At 45.7% G+C, this 18,072-nt stretch overlaps 1 protein-coding gene across 2 annotated transcripts in view; it reads right to left on the reverse strand.

Moving 5' to 3' along the window:
* Positions 1 to 14,778: 14,778 nt before the first annotated feature.
* The window catches only part of ANO2 (anoctamin 2), a 380,970-nt gene continuing 377,676 nt past the window's right edge, over positions 14,779 to 18,072 (reverse strand). The window contains exons 24-25 of one of the 2 annotated variants that reach the window (XM_024347643.3): positions 17,685 to 17,790; positions 14,779 to 15,696 (exon numbers count right to left, since the gene is read on the reverse strand). In XM_024347643.3, the coding sequence (XP_024203411.3) occupies positions 15,427 to 15,696; positions 17,685 to 17,790 (376 nt within the window). In that variant the 3' untranslated portion in view covers positions 14,779 to 15,426. The remainder of the gene's footprint in view (positions 15,697 to 17,684; positions 17,791 to 18,072) is intronic. The other variant, XM_024347642.3, reaches the window with a different exon arrangement.

An 18,072-nucleotide genomic window follows, 5' to 3' on the forward strand; every position in this document is an offset into this window, starting at 1 on the left:
TCATGCAGATGAGTGGGCTGTGTGTACCTTTCCATTGAGTGGGAGCTCTGCTCTGAAGCTGCCAGTGCCCAGGCAAAGCAGCAGGGGGTTGGTGGAAGAAGCTTGAAGAGCAGGGAATGTGTGAGAAGGCTGTGTCCGAGTCTGTGAAATATGGTATAAAGGAAAGAGCCAGCTATTCACTGTGTGGCCGGGAAGTGAGCAGCCTTGAGTGGGGAACCACAGGTCAGTGTAAAACCATGGGTTGCGACCTGGCAGCAAACCAGAGACAAGCACTCCAGATGCAGTGAAGGCACAGGGAGGGAAGAGGAGGTGACAGCAAAGGGTTTATGCAATTAAATAGTGGAAAATAGGGCAGGAAGAAAATTGGTAGCAGACTGGCATTGAGGAAATGGCATGGCCTGTGAGACAGACCGAGGTTTCACTTCTGACTCTTGAATGTATTAGCTACCTGCCTGTGGGTGAGTTAGAGAATGTCTTAGAGCACCACCTTTTCCATCCATAAAATTGAGTTAATGTTTAATGTATGGGTGTTGCAGGGATTAGAAATAATGAATATGATGTGCCTGCTATAAAACTGGTCCCAGTGAATTGGTCCCTATCTACCTTCCTCACTCTCACTCCACAGCCCTTCCAACCCCAGACCCACACTTGCTACGGAGTTCCCCCTCACAGAATGAAGGAGGTGATGGGGGAGAAGTTTATTGAGGGAGTTGGTGGAGCCCCAAGCCTGTGCCACATGGGCATGACCACAGCAGATCTGAAGTCTCCCTCCAGTCCTAAGGAGCACCAGGGAATGGCATGCCCAGGGATAGGAGATGAGGCTGGCATAAGATTGTGGATGGAGCCCCGGGCATGAAGCTGAGGGAAGGGCACAGAGCTCAGCCGAGTGGGGATGGTACAGATGCAGAGGGAGGCCAAGCCAGGGGTGGGAACCCCATGAAAGCTGGGCACTGGGGAAGGCTCAGCGGCAGGACCCACAGCCGGTTTGGAGTGGCACTGCTCCTGCTGGAACAACAGGGATTGTGTACTCAAAGGGCCTAGCTAGATATTCAGCAAAGTAGTGTAACCTCTGTTGTTTTAGTGAACTTAGTGAATTGATAACCCTGTTGTCAGTTACCTGACACACTCAGTATAGTCTCTGATCTCTCTCCCTAGTTTAACTGTCCTGTTTTTGTTTATTTTTAGTTTAGAGATGGGGTCTCGCTACACTGCCCAGGCTGGAGTACATGGCAATTCACAGGTGTGACCATTGTGCTTTACAGCCTTGAACTCCTGGGCTCAAGTGATCCCCCACCTCAGCCTCCCATGTAGCTGTATTTTGCTTATTTTAATAGCAACTTCAAAATTTATTATAATAGCAACTTCAAATCTCTTTTGAAAGTGGGTAATCTATAAAAAACCAGTATCTTCTGTTCTTAAAAATCTCTTTAACAACAAGATATGCTTTTATCTGATCCTTTGCTTTCAGAACCACATCCCAGCCCCTTCCTATCCCACTAAACAGGGGCAGAGAAATGCCTACATAATATCTACCCAAATATAAATTCTTATTTGAGTTGGTGCTTTTTAAGGTGCATCTGATTCTTCATTTCCACCTTTACTAGGAATGGATTTGACACTACAGACCCTCACTGATCAGTGGAAGACACTTGTAGGGAAGTAAAGACACCCTTCCTCACTCACCAAGTCTCTACAGGTGCTTGGGCATTTTCTGACTAAGTGATCCTGGAATATAACTGCACCTGTGTGGCATCTGATATTATGGGTTAGATGTGTGCCCCTTCCAAATCTCATGTTGAAATGTGACCTCCAATGTTGGAGGTGGGGCCAGGTGGGATGTGTCTGGATTATCACGGCAGATCCCTCATGAATGGCTTGGTGCCATCCTCACAATAATGAGTGAGTTCTCGCTCTGACTTTACACAAGATCTGATTGTTTAAAAGATGTGGCACATCCTCCCTCTCTCTCTCTTGCACTCTCCCTTGCCATGTGATACCTACTCCCCCTTCACCTTCCTCCACGATTGGAAGCTTCCTGAGGACCTCACCCGAAGCAGATGCCAGCACCACATTTCCTGTACAGCTTGCAGAACCATGAGCCAAAATTCACCTCTTTTCTCTATAAATTACTCAGTCTCGGGTATTTCTTTATAGCAATGCAAAAGCAGACTAATATATTATCTCTAACAAGTGGTGTGTCTAGAGTCACCCTCTTGGTTTCTAGATGTGTCATGAAGCTATAGAGGGATCATCCAAAAATCAGTGGAAAAGCCAATTTTCTTCTGAGGGATTTCAGTCTTGATGATGAAGCATTTCAATACAGAAGTTACCCTCTCCCACAATAAACTCTCTTTTCTTTGGTCGATATTTATAAGGAGCCACTTAAGGAAACCACAAAAACCGTGAAAAATTAGTTTAAATTAATTTTCTGAAAATCATGGTCTAGTGGCTGAAATTTATACTTAAGCACCACTCGATATGTTTTTAATGAAGTCAGTGCAATGTTTTTAAGAAACCACTACATATTTATTCGACGTCAAAGCAGGACATTTGTTTTAAAAGCCAAGGCATGTTAACAGAAGTTAGGGGGAAAAGACAATAATTATTTAGTGAATCCTGGGCAGTGGCATTGCGTTTGAGGTCTTCCTCAATAGTTGACTCATCTGGAAACCCAGTCCTGAAATAGAGTTTAGCAAACATAGTGATGGCAAGAATACTAACCAGGCAGTGTTGTGTCCTAAGCAGAGATGGTTCCCGCACACAAATATTCCACTTCCTGGCACATACGCCCACCTCTTGGTCTGGCGTCACCTGGATTTTGAGTTCATCATTGGCTACAGTAGTCTCTACCAATGGATCTTATACTAGACATAAACTTATTTTGGTCATTGATGATAATGTTTGTCTTCTTCTATTTGCATGTGTTCATTACAGTACCTCCCTGATATTGATATAGTGCTCTATGGCTTACCAAAGACAACCGTGAGAAGGAGGCAGGGAAGGGATTTCCATCCTCCAGATGGGGAAAGCAGCTCAGAGAAGTTATGGCATTTACCTCAATGGAGAGCAGGGACTAGGACCCAAGTTTGGCTCTGAAACAGAGAGCATTTTCCACTAGAATATGCTCCTTCATCACCATATGAAAACCTGTTGCCATACTTCACCCAAACAGGGACAGCTTTAGAAATATGCCTTTCCCTTTTCTCCAGTGAGGGTCAGGAGCAGACTCTGGGCTGCAGCAGGGTGCAGTTTGACTTCTGGCTCTGGTGTTCACTGGCTTTGGGTTCTTGAGCAGAGGCAGAGTTTCTCTGAGCCTCCGTTTCCCCTCTCCTCCCACCCCATACACCATCTCTGCCCAGTCAGATGAGAGACTCTAGGTTCAGTGAGGGCTGATATTTACATAAATGTGGGATAATACATCACTCAGAGGGGAGAGAGAGTGGGATCTTCTGTAGCTTAAGATGGGCAATTTCTTAGATTCATCTTGGTTTGGAGAGCTGCTTGCTGGGAAGGAACTAGAGTGATTCTCCTGGACACTGTGAGATACCCTACTCCTAATCCAAAATCAGTCTTTATCAGAGTGGATCCACCATAGAGGGGATGTCTCCACATGGAAGAGGAGTTTAGGCTAGTGAACTTGGCTTAATACAAAGAACTGGGAGTTCCTGGGGAAGAGCTGAATTTGGCATGGTATGTGGTGAGGCCAAGACCCTCCAGGATCTCATCTTTGTGGCACGATAGGGACAACCTTGGAGCCCGAGTGTGGCTCATGACTTCATTGTGATTAGAAATCTATTCATCAAGATGGGACCTAATTAAACTAAAAAGCTTCTGCACAGCCAAAGAAATAATCAGCAGAGTAAACAGACAACCCACAAAGTGGGAGATAATATTCACAATCTATGCATCTGACAAAAGGTGAATATCCAGAATCTACAAGGACTCAAACAAAGCAGCAAGAAAAAAATAATAATCCCATCAAAAAGTGGGCAAAGTACATGAACAGACAATTCTCAAAGGCATACAAATGTCAAGAAACATATGAAAAAAATGTTCAACATCATTAATTACCAGGAAAATACAAATTAAAACCACAATGAGATACCACCTTACTCCTGCAAGAATGGCCATAATTGAAAAATCAAAAAATAATAGATGTTGGCATTGATGTGGTGGAAAGGGAATGCTTTTACACCACTGGTGGGAATGTAAACTAGTACAACCACTATGGAAAACAGTATGAAGATTCCTTAAAGAACTAAAAGTAGATCTAACATATGATCCAGCACTCCCACTCCTGGGTATCCACACAGAGGAAAAGAAGTCATTATATGAAAAAGATACTTGTACACACATGTTTACAGCACAATTCACAATTGCAAAAATACGGAACCAGCCTAAATGCCCATCAACTAACAAGTGGAAAAAGAAAATGTGGTATATATACACCATGGAATACTACTCAGCCATAAAAAGGAATGAAATAATGGCATTCATAGCAACTTGGATGGAACTGGAGATCATTATTCTAAGTGAAGTAACTCAGGAATGGAAAACCAAACATTGTGTGTTCTCACTCTTAAGTAGGAGCTAAGCTATGAGCACGCAAAGGCATCAGAATGATACGATGGACTTTGGGGACTCAGGGGGAAGGGTGGCAGGGTAAGGGATAAAAGACTACACACTGGGTGCAGTGTACACTGCTTGGGTGACAGGTGCACCAGAATCTCAGAAATCACCACTAAAGAACTTATCCATGTAACCAAAAAAAAAAGAAAGAGAGAGAGAGGGAGGGAGGGAGGGAGAGAGAGAGAGAAAGAAGAAAGAAAGAAAGAAAGAAAGAAAGAAAGAAAGAAAGAAAGAAAAAGAAGGAAGAAAGAAAGAAAAGAAAGAAGGAAGAAAGAAAAGAAAGAAAGAAAGAAAGAAAGAAAGGGAAAGGAAAGGGAAGGAAAGGAAAGGAAAGGAAAGGAGAGAAAGAAAGAAAGAAAGAAAGAAAGAAAGAAAGAAAGAAAGAAAGAAAGAAAGAAAGAAAGAAAGAAAATAAACCTGTTCATCAAGAGCAGCAATGTGGAGAGGGCAAGTGTCCCCACATGTGCCACATGGAGCATTTGCCAAAGAGGACTGAAGACTCTTCTGCTATTTCTTTAGGGGAGTCTGTGAAAACCTGCTCTGAATGAAGTACGCTCTGGGGAATTTGGATGAATCTAGGGCAGGAGACCTCAAGAGGGAAATGTGCATGACCTCTTGACCTAGCTTTGTTAAAAACCATGTGGGCATGCATGTGATTAATGGGGGAAAGAGGGACTTTAATCCAAGTTGGTGGTGTGGATCACACTAGGTAAGTGTAAAATGAGCAATACAAACTGTTCACAGGAGCTTATGAAGGCTGAACATGGAGATGAGTGGGGAGTTCTTAGCACAGAAAGTGGCTCCTAGTAGGTGGCATGGTGGTGGTATTACTTTTATCACACCCTGTCCACTGGCATTTCTCCTTAGGCCTCCAGCAGAGAGCGCAGGGGTGGCATGTGCAGTCCAAGGTGGGCAGCATCATATTCATAAGCCCAGGCTGGAGTCTAAACCCCAGAGTGGAAGTCCTTGTAGCTGTGTGACTTGGGTAAGTTGCTTAACCCCTCCAGGCTTCAGTTCAGTGACTATTAAAACAGAGTTAATGATGACGGGTAAATTTACAGTGAAGCTAGTATAGTTTTGACTTCAAGGTGCCTTTCAAGGGTGCCCAGTACTCTAAGGATATATGGATAGTGGAGGGGAAACAACTTTCTTAGAGCTTATATAGGGAAAAAAAGAAAACTTGATAGACATTTTCCCAAATTTGACAGTAAGATTCACATGAAATTACCAATAATCAGGTGTGGAACTGAAAGAAAATTTTCTAAGTTGGTATTTTCTATCAGAAATACAAAGCAAATGTTGATCAAACTTGCTGGAAGAAAAATTGAATTATCTTTTCTTCTCCTTATTGAAAATATTCTTATGAAAAAGCAATCAAAGAGCATGCAGCCAAGGATGTGGAGGGGAAAGCATTGAAATATTATAAACATATGTGTCAGTTCATAAAAAGTGAAGTTATTTGTGTTTTCTGATGACATGTGTGATATTAGCCTGAAATTTATATTTTGTTGTGATTTCGATTTTCATGCTAAATAAATACAATTGCACCTAATTCTATTTTATAATCGTGGGTGCTTTTTTTTAACAGTCTCTAAAATTATAGGATCTTCTATCCCCACAAAACCAGGATCTGCCCACTTTAATGATGCCACCTGCTTTTGACATAATGTACATGGAAAAGTGCTGTACTTCTGCTGTCCACATACGTGGAGAAGAACTTTACAGGGGTATCTGGAAGGAGACTGGGGACACTGAGAAGAAAGATAAAATCAAGGAAGGAAAAAAGAATCAAAAGAGACAAGTGGATCTAGAGAAGCCTGGAGTTGGCAAATGAGAAAGCCACGTCTGAAGGTGACAGGACAGGGAACGAGAAGAGTTTCCTAGAGAAGAAGGAATGAGGCCCGTTGAAAAGGGATAGGGAGGCCTATGTTAGGGTCTCATCTGTTTCTCAACTAGCAGCCTCACCCAGACCAAGCAAATGTGGTTCTTGATAGAAGCTGACACATACTCTGAAGAATTTGATGCAGGCCAACCAGAGTCCATCATGCTGGGAGAAAACTAGGAGCAGGTTATGATGTGGGATCCATGTCAAAACATTGCCTCTTTCCTTTAGGGCCTGTGGCTTCATTCCCCTAATTAGAGAGGACATCCTGGCTTGGAAGCCTCAGTCCTCCACTCCTCTCTCTGTTAGGCCGACAGGAAGTGAGAGAAAAGAGGGGCAATAAAACACGAAGGTTCCTGAACTCATGTGCAGAGCTGTCTTTTTGAATTCCCATCTGGCTTTTGCCTTGTACTTCCTTTCTGGAGATAAAGCTGTATAAGCCTTGGGAAGGTGGAAGAGTTAAGTGGGTTCCACCGGGTCAGGATGCAATTCCTGAGAATGACTTCCAGCCTGGTTCGGAAGGGATCTGTCCCTGGGAACACTACCATTTGCTGCTGTGGAGGAGAACAGGAAAGAAGAGGTTGGGGGCAGCAGGCTCACCAGATGTGCAAATAGGGCTGCCTTCTTTTTATTATGATGAGGATTACTATAGTTTCTGGGGAACAATAGGTGCTGTTTGGTTCCATGGATGATTTTTAGGTGTGATTTCTGAGGTTTTGGTGCACCAGTCACCTGGGCAGTATACACGGCACCTAATGGGTAGTCTTTTAACCCTCCCTCACCCTTTCCACCAAGGCCCTAGAGTTCATTATCTCATTCTTATGCCTTTGCATCCTCATAGCTTAGCTCCCGCTTATAAGTGAGAACATACGATGTTTGGTTTTCCATTCCTGAGTTACTTCACTTAGAATCATGGTCTCCAACTCCATCCAGGTTGCTGAAAATGCCATTATTTCATTCCTTTTTATGGCTGAGTAGTATTCCATAGTACAAATATACCACATTTTCTTTATCCACTTGTTGGTTGATGGGCGTTTGGGTTCCAGATTTTTCCAATTGCGAATTGTGCTGCTATAAACATGTGTGTACAAGTGCCTTTTTAATATAATGACTTCTTTACCTCTGGGTCGATACCCAGTAGTGGGATTGCTGGATTGAATGGTAGATATTTTAGTTCTTTTTATTTAAGGCGGAGTCCTGCTCTGTCGCCCACGCTGGAGAGCAATGGCACGATCTCAGCTCACTGCAACTACCACCTCCTGGGCTCAAGCTCCTCAAGTAGCCTCAGCCTCCCAAGTAGATGGGATTACAGGCGTGGTGACGCCCAGCTAATTTTTATTTTTTAATTTTTATTTATTTATTTATTTGAGACAGAGTCTCGCTCTGTCGCCCAGGCTGGAGTGCAGTGGCGCGATCTCGGCTCACTGCAAGCTCCGCCTCCTTGGTTCATGCCATTCTCCTGCCTCGGCCTCCCTAGTAGCTGGGACTACAGGCGCCCGCCACCAAGCCCGGCTAATTTTGCTTTTGTATTTTTACTAGAGACGGGGTTTCACCGTGTTAGCCAGGATGGTCTCAGTCTCCCGACCTGGTGATCAACCCACCTGGCCTCCCAAAGTGCTGGGATTACAGGCGTGAGCCACCACGCCCAGCCTACTTCTAGCTCTTTAAGGAATCCCTGTAACTGTTTTCCACAGTGGTTGCACTAGTTTACATTTCCACCAGCAGTGTAAAAGTATTCCCTTTTCACCACATCCACGGCAACATCTTTTTTTTTAAATTTTTTAATTGTGACTGCCTTCTGAGGAAACGTCGGCGGCGCTTTCCAGACCTTCCTGGCTGAGCCGGAAGTGGCGGGTTCTGCTCTCTGGCGCCCTCTGCTGTAGCAGAGCGGATCAGATACTGCCATAGGCAGGGCAAGGCTGAAAATCACGGTCAATGATTACCCCCACTTATTTGGATTGGGATACCTGAGACACAATTGCCCAGGGCCTGAGTTGCAGAAGACGGTGGCAGTGTGGAAGGTAAGACTGAGTCATCGACAGTGATCCACACTCTTCACTTCGGCCATACTGTAGAGAACCTGTTGGATTGTACTTGACAGAACAGGAATGAATGTTAGAGCTTATCCAGCCTAGCCTCCTGATTCACTAGCCAAGGAATGTGTGTTGGAAAATAGACACTGCAGGTAAAGATAAGGGCATCATCGGCAAAGGAAGTGCAGGTGAGGAGGGCTATGGGTGGCTAGCCCTACTCTCTTCCAGAGGAACCGTGAGAGTTTCGTATGAGTAAGAGCTCAGATGCTGCTTGAAAAACATAGTGGGGAGGATAGATTGATTCAGGGGAAGGGGACAGAGAAAAGAGTAACACTGGGAGGAGTGTGCTTCTGAAGTATAGGGGAATGGGACAAGGACATCACATGTTGAGAAAGAAGATGATGGGCTGAAGATTAAAAACTGGAGAACGAAGCTAAAACTGGAGTGTTTTCCCAAAGCAACCAAAACAGTCAGAATAGATATGCTGAGATCCGTTCCTGTACTGGAAGAATACTTTTCAGAGATGAAAAGTAAGTAACTGTGCAGACCAAATATGATCATTACATTTTAGGCACATTAAATAAAAGAAACTCACATGGAGACACATCCCAGTGAAATTTTTGAGTTACAAGAATAAATTTCAAAACCCTGCTAGCACCAAAGCAATAGGGGAAAAAGGCTTACAAAGGCATATCAATCAGGCTTCTTCTAGAGGCTGTTCCTATGAAACCCTAGAAGAGTGTGGATTAATCGCCATAGCCACAATATTTTGAAAGGAAGAATGGTGATCTGAGAATGGTAAATCCAGCCAAGTCATTGTTCCAACATAAAAGCAATTTCAGAGATGTATATGCTCAGAGAATATACCACCCAAATACCCCGTGTCTTAGGTCAGTTTCTCTGGAAAGCAGAGTCTAAGACCTGCAGACCTTGCGTGCTAGAGATTCCTGGGGCATCTGCTTAGTGAGGGAAGCAGAATTAGGCAGAGGGAGAAGTCGAACTGCAATATGTTGCAACAGAGGCCTCAGCCAATCCCACAGAAAGCTCTGGAGCTGGAGTAGCATTTAGAGTTAGAATCAAGGCAAGGTGGGCCTTACCCCCCTGCAGTGATGAGTCACTGGATGTGGGCTGCCCCAGAGTGGGACAGTGACCATGGCCTGGGCAGTTCCCTTACAGCTGAGGCAATTCCAGAGTGACCCACCTGTGACCATCACCAGCTGAGGAATGAACACCTAAGTCCTGAGGGACTTTGGTGGCAACTTTGACACGACCTTGTTAATTTTTTTTCAACCTGAAGGTGTACTCAGGTGAACTAAGGGACGGATATGACAATATAAAAAGAGCAAAGAGTTTTCCTAATTCATTTTTAACCACAAACCCTGCATGGCTATATATTTCAAATAAGCTATGGGGCAAAGATTCATCCCTTGGTTTCCCATCTCATTCTTTTCCTTGCTCCAGGAAATGCTTTCCACAGCCTGCTGGAATTGTTGTAGAAAAAAAAAACGGGTTCTTGTCACATGCCCGGGATAATTTAGGCACATGGACACATTGTAGGGTGAGTAGGGCAGGGTTTATTGGGTGAAAAGGAAAGAATCTCTCAGCAAAGTGAGAGGAGTTCCTGTTAACAGACCCCCATCTCACAGACTGAATCCCAGGTCACCACCCAGGCACTGGAGAGGCTAGGCTCCTCCCCTCTGCAAACTGCTCAAACTTCCGGAGTCTCTACCCCCTCCTCCCAGTGCAGGCTAGTGGAAGATTCTCCGGGGACCGTCCCCCTTATCTTCCTCCTGCATCTATCAGAATGTCCTACCACAATTTATGACCACTCAGAAGAGCAACTGGCACATTCCCTTTCTATTTTTCTTAACAATGACTAATCTACCTGCAAGGTTAGAATATTGTGCTGGGAGGATTAGCAAAACAAAAGAATCCTACTTCTCTTACTGAAAAGCAAAATTAGGCCATTTCATTGAGCAGAGATGTAGTGGCAATTTTCTCCATCTTTAAAAGCTTTCTTGAGGATAGAATAATTCCATCATCACAAGTGGGATGTAGTAGACCCTTTGGATCTGGAAGGGCTGTGAAGGAGAGCACGTGAAGGAACGTCTCATCTCTTACTTTATACTATTCTTTTGCACAAAGAGCACATAAAGAAAATAGCCTTAAGATTATTTATCTGAATCAACCATCAAGTTGATTTCATTTATTTTTGTTTTTCATAAGAAAAGAATGGCGAAACCACTCAGTGACAGACAACCCTTCATAACAGCGTCTACCTGGGGCTGGTAGATGTCTCTGTTAACAAAGTCTAGAAGTTAGTGTGTGTGGAGTGATTGCAATTGTACATGAAAATAAGTGAATGGGAAAAAAGACTGATTGCAAATTAGTTCTTGGAGGTAAAAATTCAGGTAATTTAAACTTTTTACTTGACATTTTATTTCTTGCATTTTCTAAGTCTTCTTCAATGAGCATGGATCACTTTTATAATTAAACCAAATAAATGCTATTACAAATCAATGAATGTTATTGTACATATACCATAGGATCACAATTAAACTGAATTATTAACTACTATTATTTCTAGAAAGGAGGAATTGGATAATGAGCAATTTCTTTTTCTTTCTTCAGTGTTTCAGATTTTTGCTCACAATTTTTTTTTTTTTTGCATGTCACAATGGAATAAAAAATTTTCATTATTTCCTTAAAGAGCTCAGGGAAGGAGTCTTCATTGTTTGCTTTATTTTTAAATTGAAAGTGCACCTACCATGTCTTCATCCAGGTTAGCAAGTCTGTTGGAAAGTTCTCTTTACTTAGCCTAAACCCCTACCGCTGCTGGGGTAAAAGCAAGCATATCTGGTGGTCTGGCTAGTAACATGAGTGCTACTGAGACTTTGGGCCTGGGGATGGGGGCAAATTATAAAATTCCTATATTCCTTCTAGTGGAAAAGGGGAAGAAAGTTGAATCCCTCCCGAGCATAAATCTGTCTATGGTCTGTGATACAGTGAAGTACACATTTGGACTTCATCCTTGTTTCTTGACATATAACTCCTAAAATCAGTGGAATCCCAAAGTGAAGTGTCATTTCGTATGCTAATGAGTTGATGGCTGGCAGACCCTGGGTAGCTTCAGGATGGGGCTGGTCACCAGAAAGACTGAGGCAGCATTAGAGGGTTGAGACTTTCAGTCCCACCCCCAACATGTGGAGAGGGGAGAGGGGCTGTAGGTTAAGTTGTTCAAGGACGGCCAGTGATTTAACCAATCCTGCCTACTGATGAAGCTTCCATAAAAACCAGAAATGACTGGGTTCCACAGCTGCCAGATAGCTGAACACTTGGAGGTTCCTGGAGGTGGCAGCCAGAGAGCCTGTACCCTCACTCCCAGCACGCTTACCTTGCTCTTCTTTTTCCTTTTGCACAGCAGCGATCACCTTCTGACCCACTGTGTACTAATAGTTTGCTCTCACTGTTGCTCTGCCTCTCTGACCCACACACAGAGCATAAGCTCCTGAGGGTAGGCGGGAATCTATGTTCTGTGGGGTGATGTATCCAAAGCGCCTCACGGAGGCTGACAGATAGTAGAAGCTCAGTACATACTTTTTTTTTTTTTTTTTTTTTTTGAGACAGTCTCACTCTGTCCCCTAGGCTGGAGTGCAGTGGAGCGATCTCGGCTCACTGCAAGCTCCACCTCCTGGGCTCACGCCATTCTCCTGCCTCAGCCTCCCCAGTAGCTGCGACTACAGGCACCCGCCACCACGCCTGGCTAATTTTTTGTATTTTTAGTAGAGACGGGGTTTCACTGTGTTAGCCAGGATGGTCTCGATCTCTTGACCTCGTGATCCACCCGCCTCGGCCTCCCAAAGTGCTGGGATTACAGGCGCCCGGCCTGAGGGATTACTGCGCCCGGCCTCAGTACACACTTTTGAATGAATCTATGTTTATTGGAATAAAAGGACTGATGAGACACATGTAGTGAAAAAAGTTGAAAAGACAGCACATATAGCATGAAAGGAAAATAAAAACTCAGGACCCCAAAGTAATCTGCCAAAAGGAAAAAATGAAGCTGAAAGCTGAGTCATGCAAGAAACTGCCTTTCCTTTTGCTCCTAAGCAGACAGCTACACAGAAAAGTCTAGATAGCTCCACAGGAAGCTACTCTATGTTCACCTTATCTTACGTAAAATGCCGATTTACTGAGCACCAGAAAAACACAAAATCGGCTGTTCTCCTACCTGCTCTTTTTCTCTTGTAACATGTGGATTCAGTAACGAGATCACACCCTCCCTCTTACCCACCCCCAGCCCACTTTTTACCTTTAAATATTGAAGCCCTCAACATCATCTTCAGAAAAAGGCACAGACCACAGACCTTCTGTGATTCTGTATTCTTTCCTTCTGGGGATGTCCTTCACCTTGGCAAAATAAACTTCCAAATTGATTGAGACTTGTCTCAGATACTTTTCTGCTTTAAAATAGCATAACTGTGGTTAAAAGAAATTAGATGTGTGTGAGGGGGGAATGAGAGTCTCCAAGACCCAGCAAGTGCCAATGCCAATTATAGATTTGGAGATTGTGGGTGATTTTATTTGCTTCATTGTTTGTTGGACTATCTGAACATTTCTTGGTACGCAAGCTTAACCTTTATGATGATACAAAAATGTTTCTTTTAATTTAAAAAAGAGGAAGAAAAACAAGTGGGTCCTGAACCAGCCATGAGCAGCCAGTGGGCCTGGAGATAGCACGGTTGGAGCCAAGTGGGTGTCTTGGCGGTGGAGGCAGCCCTCAACCTTGACCATGGACTGTCACTGCTTCCTGCAAATGTCAACACCACCCACACTGGCCGTCATCCCTGGGGATTGCTTCCTTTGATAGGCCTGGAATCTCCGTGTCATCAATGCTGCTTGCAATAACAACTTCCTCCCACTGGTCACCGCACTCTCCCCAAATCAGGTAAAGCCTATTGTCAAATGATGCAGTGTTCCATACTGCTGTAGTTTGAACCTCAGCTCAAGTGGTAAGTTTGCATATTAAGATGTGAGAGGCCGGATACGGTGGCTCACACCTGTAATCCCAGCACTTTGGGAGGCCAAGGCGGTCAGATCACCCGAGGTCAGGAGTTCGAGACCAGCCTGACTAACATGGAGAAACCCCGTCTCTACTAAAAATACAAAATTAACCAGGCATGGTGGCGCATGCCTGTAATCCCAGCTACTCAGGAGGCTGAGGCAGGAGAATCGCTTGAACCTGGGAGGCGGAGGTTGTGGTGAGCCGAGATTGCACCGTTGTGCTCCAGCCTGGGCAAGAAGAGTGAAACTCCGTCTTAAAAAAAAAAAATCTGAGGAAATTAAAACTGGTTGTAAGATTTCCTGTACAGGAGTGGCCTGGTACACATTAGCCTACTGCTCTCACTAAGAGCTGTATCTATGTCCTATTAGTCCCACAAAAGAAGAAGCCGCTTTCCTGAGCGAGGGTTGGCAGTCAGTGCAATTCTGCATGTTCCTAGGAGGAAATCAGAAACGTGGTGGGCAGCACTGGTGACCAGCCAGCACCTACAGGCCCGCACATTGCCAGGTGTGCTCAGACAGCAGAACCATAGCTGTCATTTTTCCTCTGGAGTACCATCCCCCCTGCAGCTTCCACTCAGGCATTTCGTTGGACTCTAGTCCCGCTGACCTGCAAGGAACCAGGATGAAGTGATTGTGCAACAGATTTCTGGGCAGCAGGTGGGCCTGAGGTGTATGAACGGCAATGATGAGTGATGTTTGGCCCGTGCTTCCAACTTTACATCATGATCTCAGCACAGCACTCTGGGAAGCTGCTACCAATTGATTATGTTAGTATTGCAAGATGTAACCTCTTCACCATCGGGGTTTGTCATTAATTTGTATTTAGAATGGTAAACCCCTTACCTCCTGTGCCTTCACACTTCCTGTCTACTTGTCTTACCTAATATTTCTCCACGGCACTTATTACTATCCAAAACACTGTACATTTAGCTTATCGTCTGTCTTTCCCCAGGATGTAAGCTTCATGAGGCAGGGATTTTGTCTCCTTTATCTTCTGCTCTATCTCCAGTCTGAGAACAATGCCTGGCACATAGTAGAAGCTCAATAAATAGGAAAGGAAAGGAGAGGAGAGGAGAGGAGAGGAGAGGAGAGGAGACGAGAGGAGGTGAGAGGAGAGGAGAGGAAAAGAAAGGAAAGGAGAGAGAGACAAGGCACCAAAGACAACAGATGCATCTTTATAAAGAATGTGTCCATTTAATTTATTATTTTAAATCTGAACTTTCATAAAATGATGGTTATCTGCATTTAGCTCCAAACGTTTTTGTGACGTGAAGTGGAGACAAGCCCAGGTTTGGACCTTTGCACCTTACTATCAGGTCCAGCGGCTGCACCATTCAGCCCTGTAACTTAATTTGCATCTGCTGAGACTGTGGCAGCCCCACTGCAAGTGACTCAGTTTTCTTGTAGTGATAGTAGGTAGGGGATGCTGTGCTCCTGACTGCATTTCTCTTACAGCTGGCCAAAGTCAGAAATGATGGTGAAGTACAAGAGGGTGCCCCAGGGTACATGGGAATGCTCGCGGTGCCTGAGACTCTGGGGTGCAGAGACCCCAGTGGGGTTCCAATCCCTCAAAAGGATGCAGCTTAAAAGGGGACCTAAAAGAAACTTAAGCTTGAAGTTTCTGAGATGTAGCATCATTTCTCTTCCTTCCTACACTCATTCTGTCAGGCTCTTTCTTTTTACACACTACCCCCTCTTCAAGACCCCATCAAGCCAGGCCCCTGCAGACAGACAGCACGCCATGTGGGTGTAGGAACATGCTTACGTGCATGTGCGTGTCTCTGCTGCCGTGCCCTCCTCTGCTGCAGGCTGAACTGCTCACACATTGGTGTGCTGAGAGCCTGACGATATCATGCTGCCCAGCTGGCTTTGGCCTGAAGGTGCTGAGCCAGCTGCCCGGCTCCTGCTTCGATCCCCGCCTCCTGGGCTCCTCAGGGCCGGCTCATCCATCAGCTTGAGCTTCTCATGCTCCTCTTTCAGGAAGAAATCCACTAATAAGCTCTTCTCTTTCTTGATCTGGTCGCTGATGTCCGTGGGGATGTCTGGAATCATCCAGTCCACGAGGACGCTCAGGAACATCACGAGGTTCTGCAAAAAGCCAAGGAGAGAGGGGCTGAGTTGGAGAGGCCCGGCCTGGGGAGGTGGCAGCCCTGGAGCAGAATGCCTCCGTGTCAATCCTGGCTTTGCAACTTACCAGCCCAGTGATCGCAACCAGTGAGCATAACTCTACCTTGGTGTCCTCACCCATAAAATGGAGCGGAAATACTGCCTACCCTGGAGTGGTTGTCAGGATGAAACGGGTTCATACATGTGGAGCATCTGCCGCAGTGCCCGGCACAGAGCAGGACTCCGTCAGTAGTAGTTACTGCTTCTCCCCTTCCCCAGGACTTGTGCCCCCACACCATCCTCAGAGCGTTCCCATGTGTCCAGTTCTTGCTTCTTGGCCTCTAAGCCTCCAGGCCCTCCCTGCTTTAGAAAATGGAAAGTGGCTTTCTAGCAAGTGGCCACAAAGCCCAGTGGCTTCTCCTGGGCTGTCACTGTGCCACTTGTTCCTCTCCTCCCTCCATCTGGCTCTCTCTATCCTCTACACTAGAGACGGACTTGAGGTTTTTGCCTTGACTTCGGGCCTTCACTGACCCAACCCACTGCTGACATTCACCTTATACCGGTCTCAGTCACGGCAGCCACCTCGGCTAACCCTGCCTGTCTGGGAACCCCTGCATCCAGCTTGCCCCGATTGGGTCTAGGCTTTGGCACACACTTGCAGTGGTCTTCCTCCTGGCTGCTAAGCCACATCCCTTTGCTGGTGCACACAGTAGCTAGGACTACCTTTTCCCCAGAGCACTTACTGTCTCAATGAATGAATATAGGACAACAATGCCTGGCATGGCTCAGTGAATGCATCTGATTCCCATCCATTTCCCCAGGCCACACTTCACCCAGCTTTACCCAACACACTCCTCCCATTGTGATACTCTTCCCTGGCTGCCAGTTGCACGCTCACATGCCTTTTCCCCTCTGAGACTGGGACTGAGCCCTTGAACCCTACATGTTCCTAGGGGTTCAGGGGAAGACACTGGGGACCAACTGCTGCTTCCAGAGGCTCCTAGGCATCTTGGGTGCTTGGGAGCTGCTTCACCAAGTCACACACTCTTCCTCTGAATCCACTCCTTCCTGTGTGAGTGAAATGTGACATGTGACATATGGGAAAGTGAGGAGACTCCTGGGGGTGGGGCAGCAGGGGATGTCTGAGCGATCATTCAAACATATCGCCTCCATCTCTCCAGAGGAAGAATGGCTGTCTTCTTTAGGTGAAAGACTAGCCGATGGGCTTCTCCACTTTCTGGGCTGGGGTCTGGGGGCAGGATACTTTAGAGCCCCCCAGAGATCTGCCTTCGGGGAATACAAAAGCCTGAGGGAGCCAAAGAGAAAAGGGTCTGGGCTCGTTCTCCAGCCCTGCTTGAAGACCGGGGGCACCCAGAGTGGGAATTGGGGGCCCTCGAGCTCAGAGAATCTCAGCGATGCAATTGGAGCTGTGGCTATTGTCCCAGATAGGAATCACTGGGCTCGAGTTTACTATTCATTCAGGGATGGCTCGATGGCTCTGGGGGCCCTTCTCACCAGATGTCTCAGTGGCTAAAACAACACTAACAAAGGAGGGAGCCCAGAGTGCAAGAAGAAAGGTTCCAAACCTGAGCTCTTTCATGGCTGCAGAGATGAGATGGGGCTGTTTGTCTGCCCCAGGCTGGGACTCTGGTTTCAATGGCCCTTTTCCTTTCTTTGCCTTAGGTTTAAACAGGAATCTGTCTCCACCCTGCAACTTATTCCACATCTGTCTTGTAACCTTACACTGTGTTTCATCCTCTGTCTGCAAAGTCCACCCATTAAAGAAAGCCCTCTCAAGAGTCCTCCTGCTTCAACCAGGAAAGGAGCCCTCACTTCTGCCTGCCACACATGAAGCTTTCTTATGTCACAGAGTACCACAGGAACCTGGAGGTAGGTGCAAGCAACGAGTGCAGTGTCCTTACTCCTGCAGCCCGGATTCGAATGGGCTATTCCCTGTCCCAGCAACTCACCTGGAAGATTATGACAAAAGCCAGACGGGCAGACAGAATAAACCAGTACTGTTTCGAAAACTCATAAGGGTTCGGGGCCCATGGCGGCTCTCGGTAATCCTTAAACCTGCCCAAAGAGAAATGTGGTGTTAAGATCGGGAGCGCATGGAGAAAAGGGTGGTCATTCTCTGGGTGAAACCTCGAGGGCTGGCTGGAGCATCAGGCATGCATGCCCTTGGCATTGACTTGAGAAGCAGGGGGAAGTGGGGGGAATCTATGGCCTAACCAACAAATTTCCAAAAAGGACTAAAGTCCAAGAAAGCCAATGTCAGCCTACAAATGTCCTAAAAAGACGTTTCTACTACCCTCTCCAATAGCTCCCAAAGCTTACTTTGGTGTCAGGCATCAA

This window comes from Pan troglodytes, chromosome 10 (genome assembly GCF_028858775.2).
Source record: "Pan troglodytes isolate AG18354 chromosome 10, NHGRI_mPanTro3-v2.0_pri, whole genome shotgun sequence".
Classification (NCBI taxonomy): Eukaryota; Metazoa; Chordata; class Mammalia; order Primates; family Hominidae; genus Pan; species Pan troglodytes.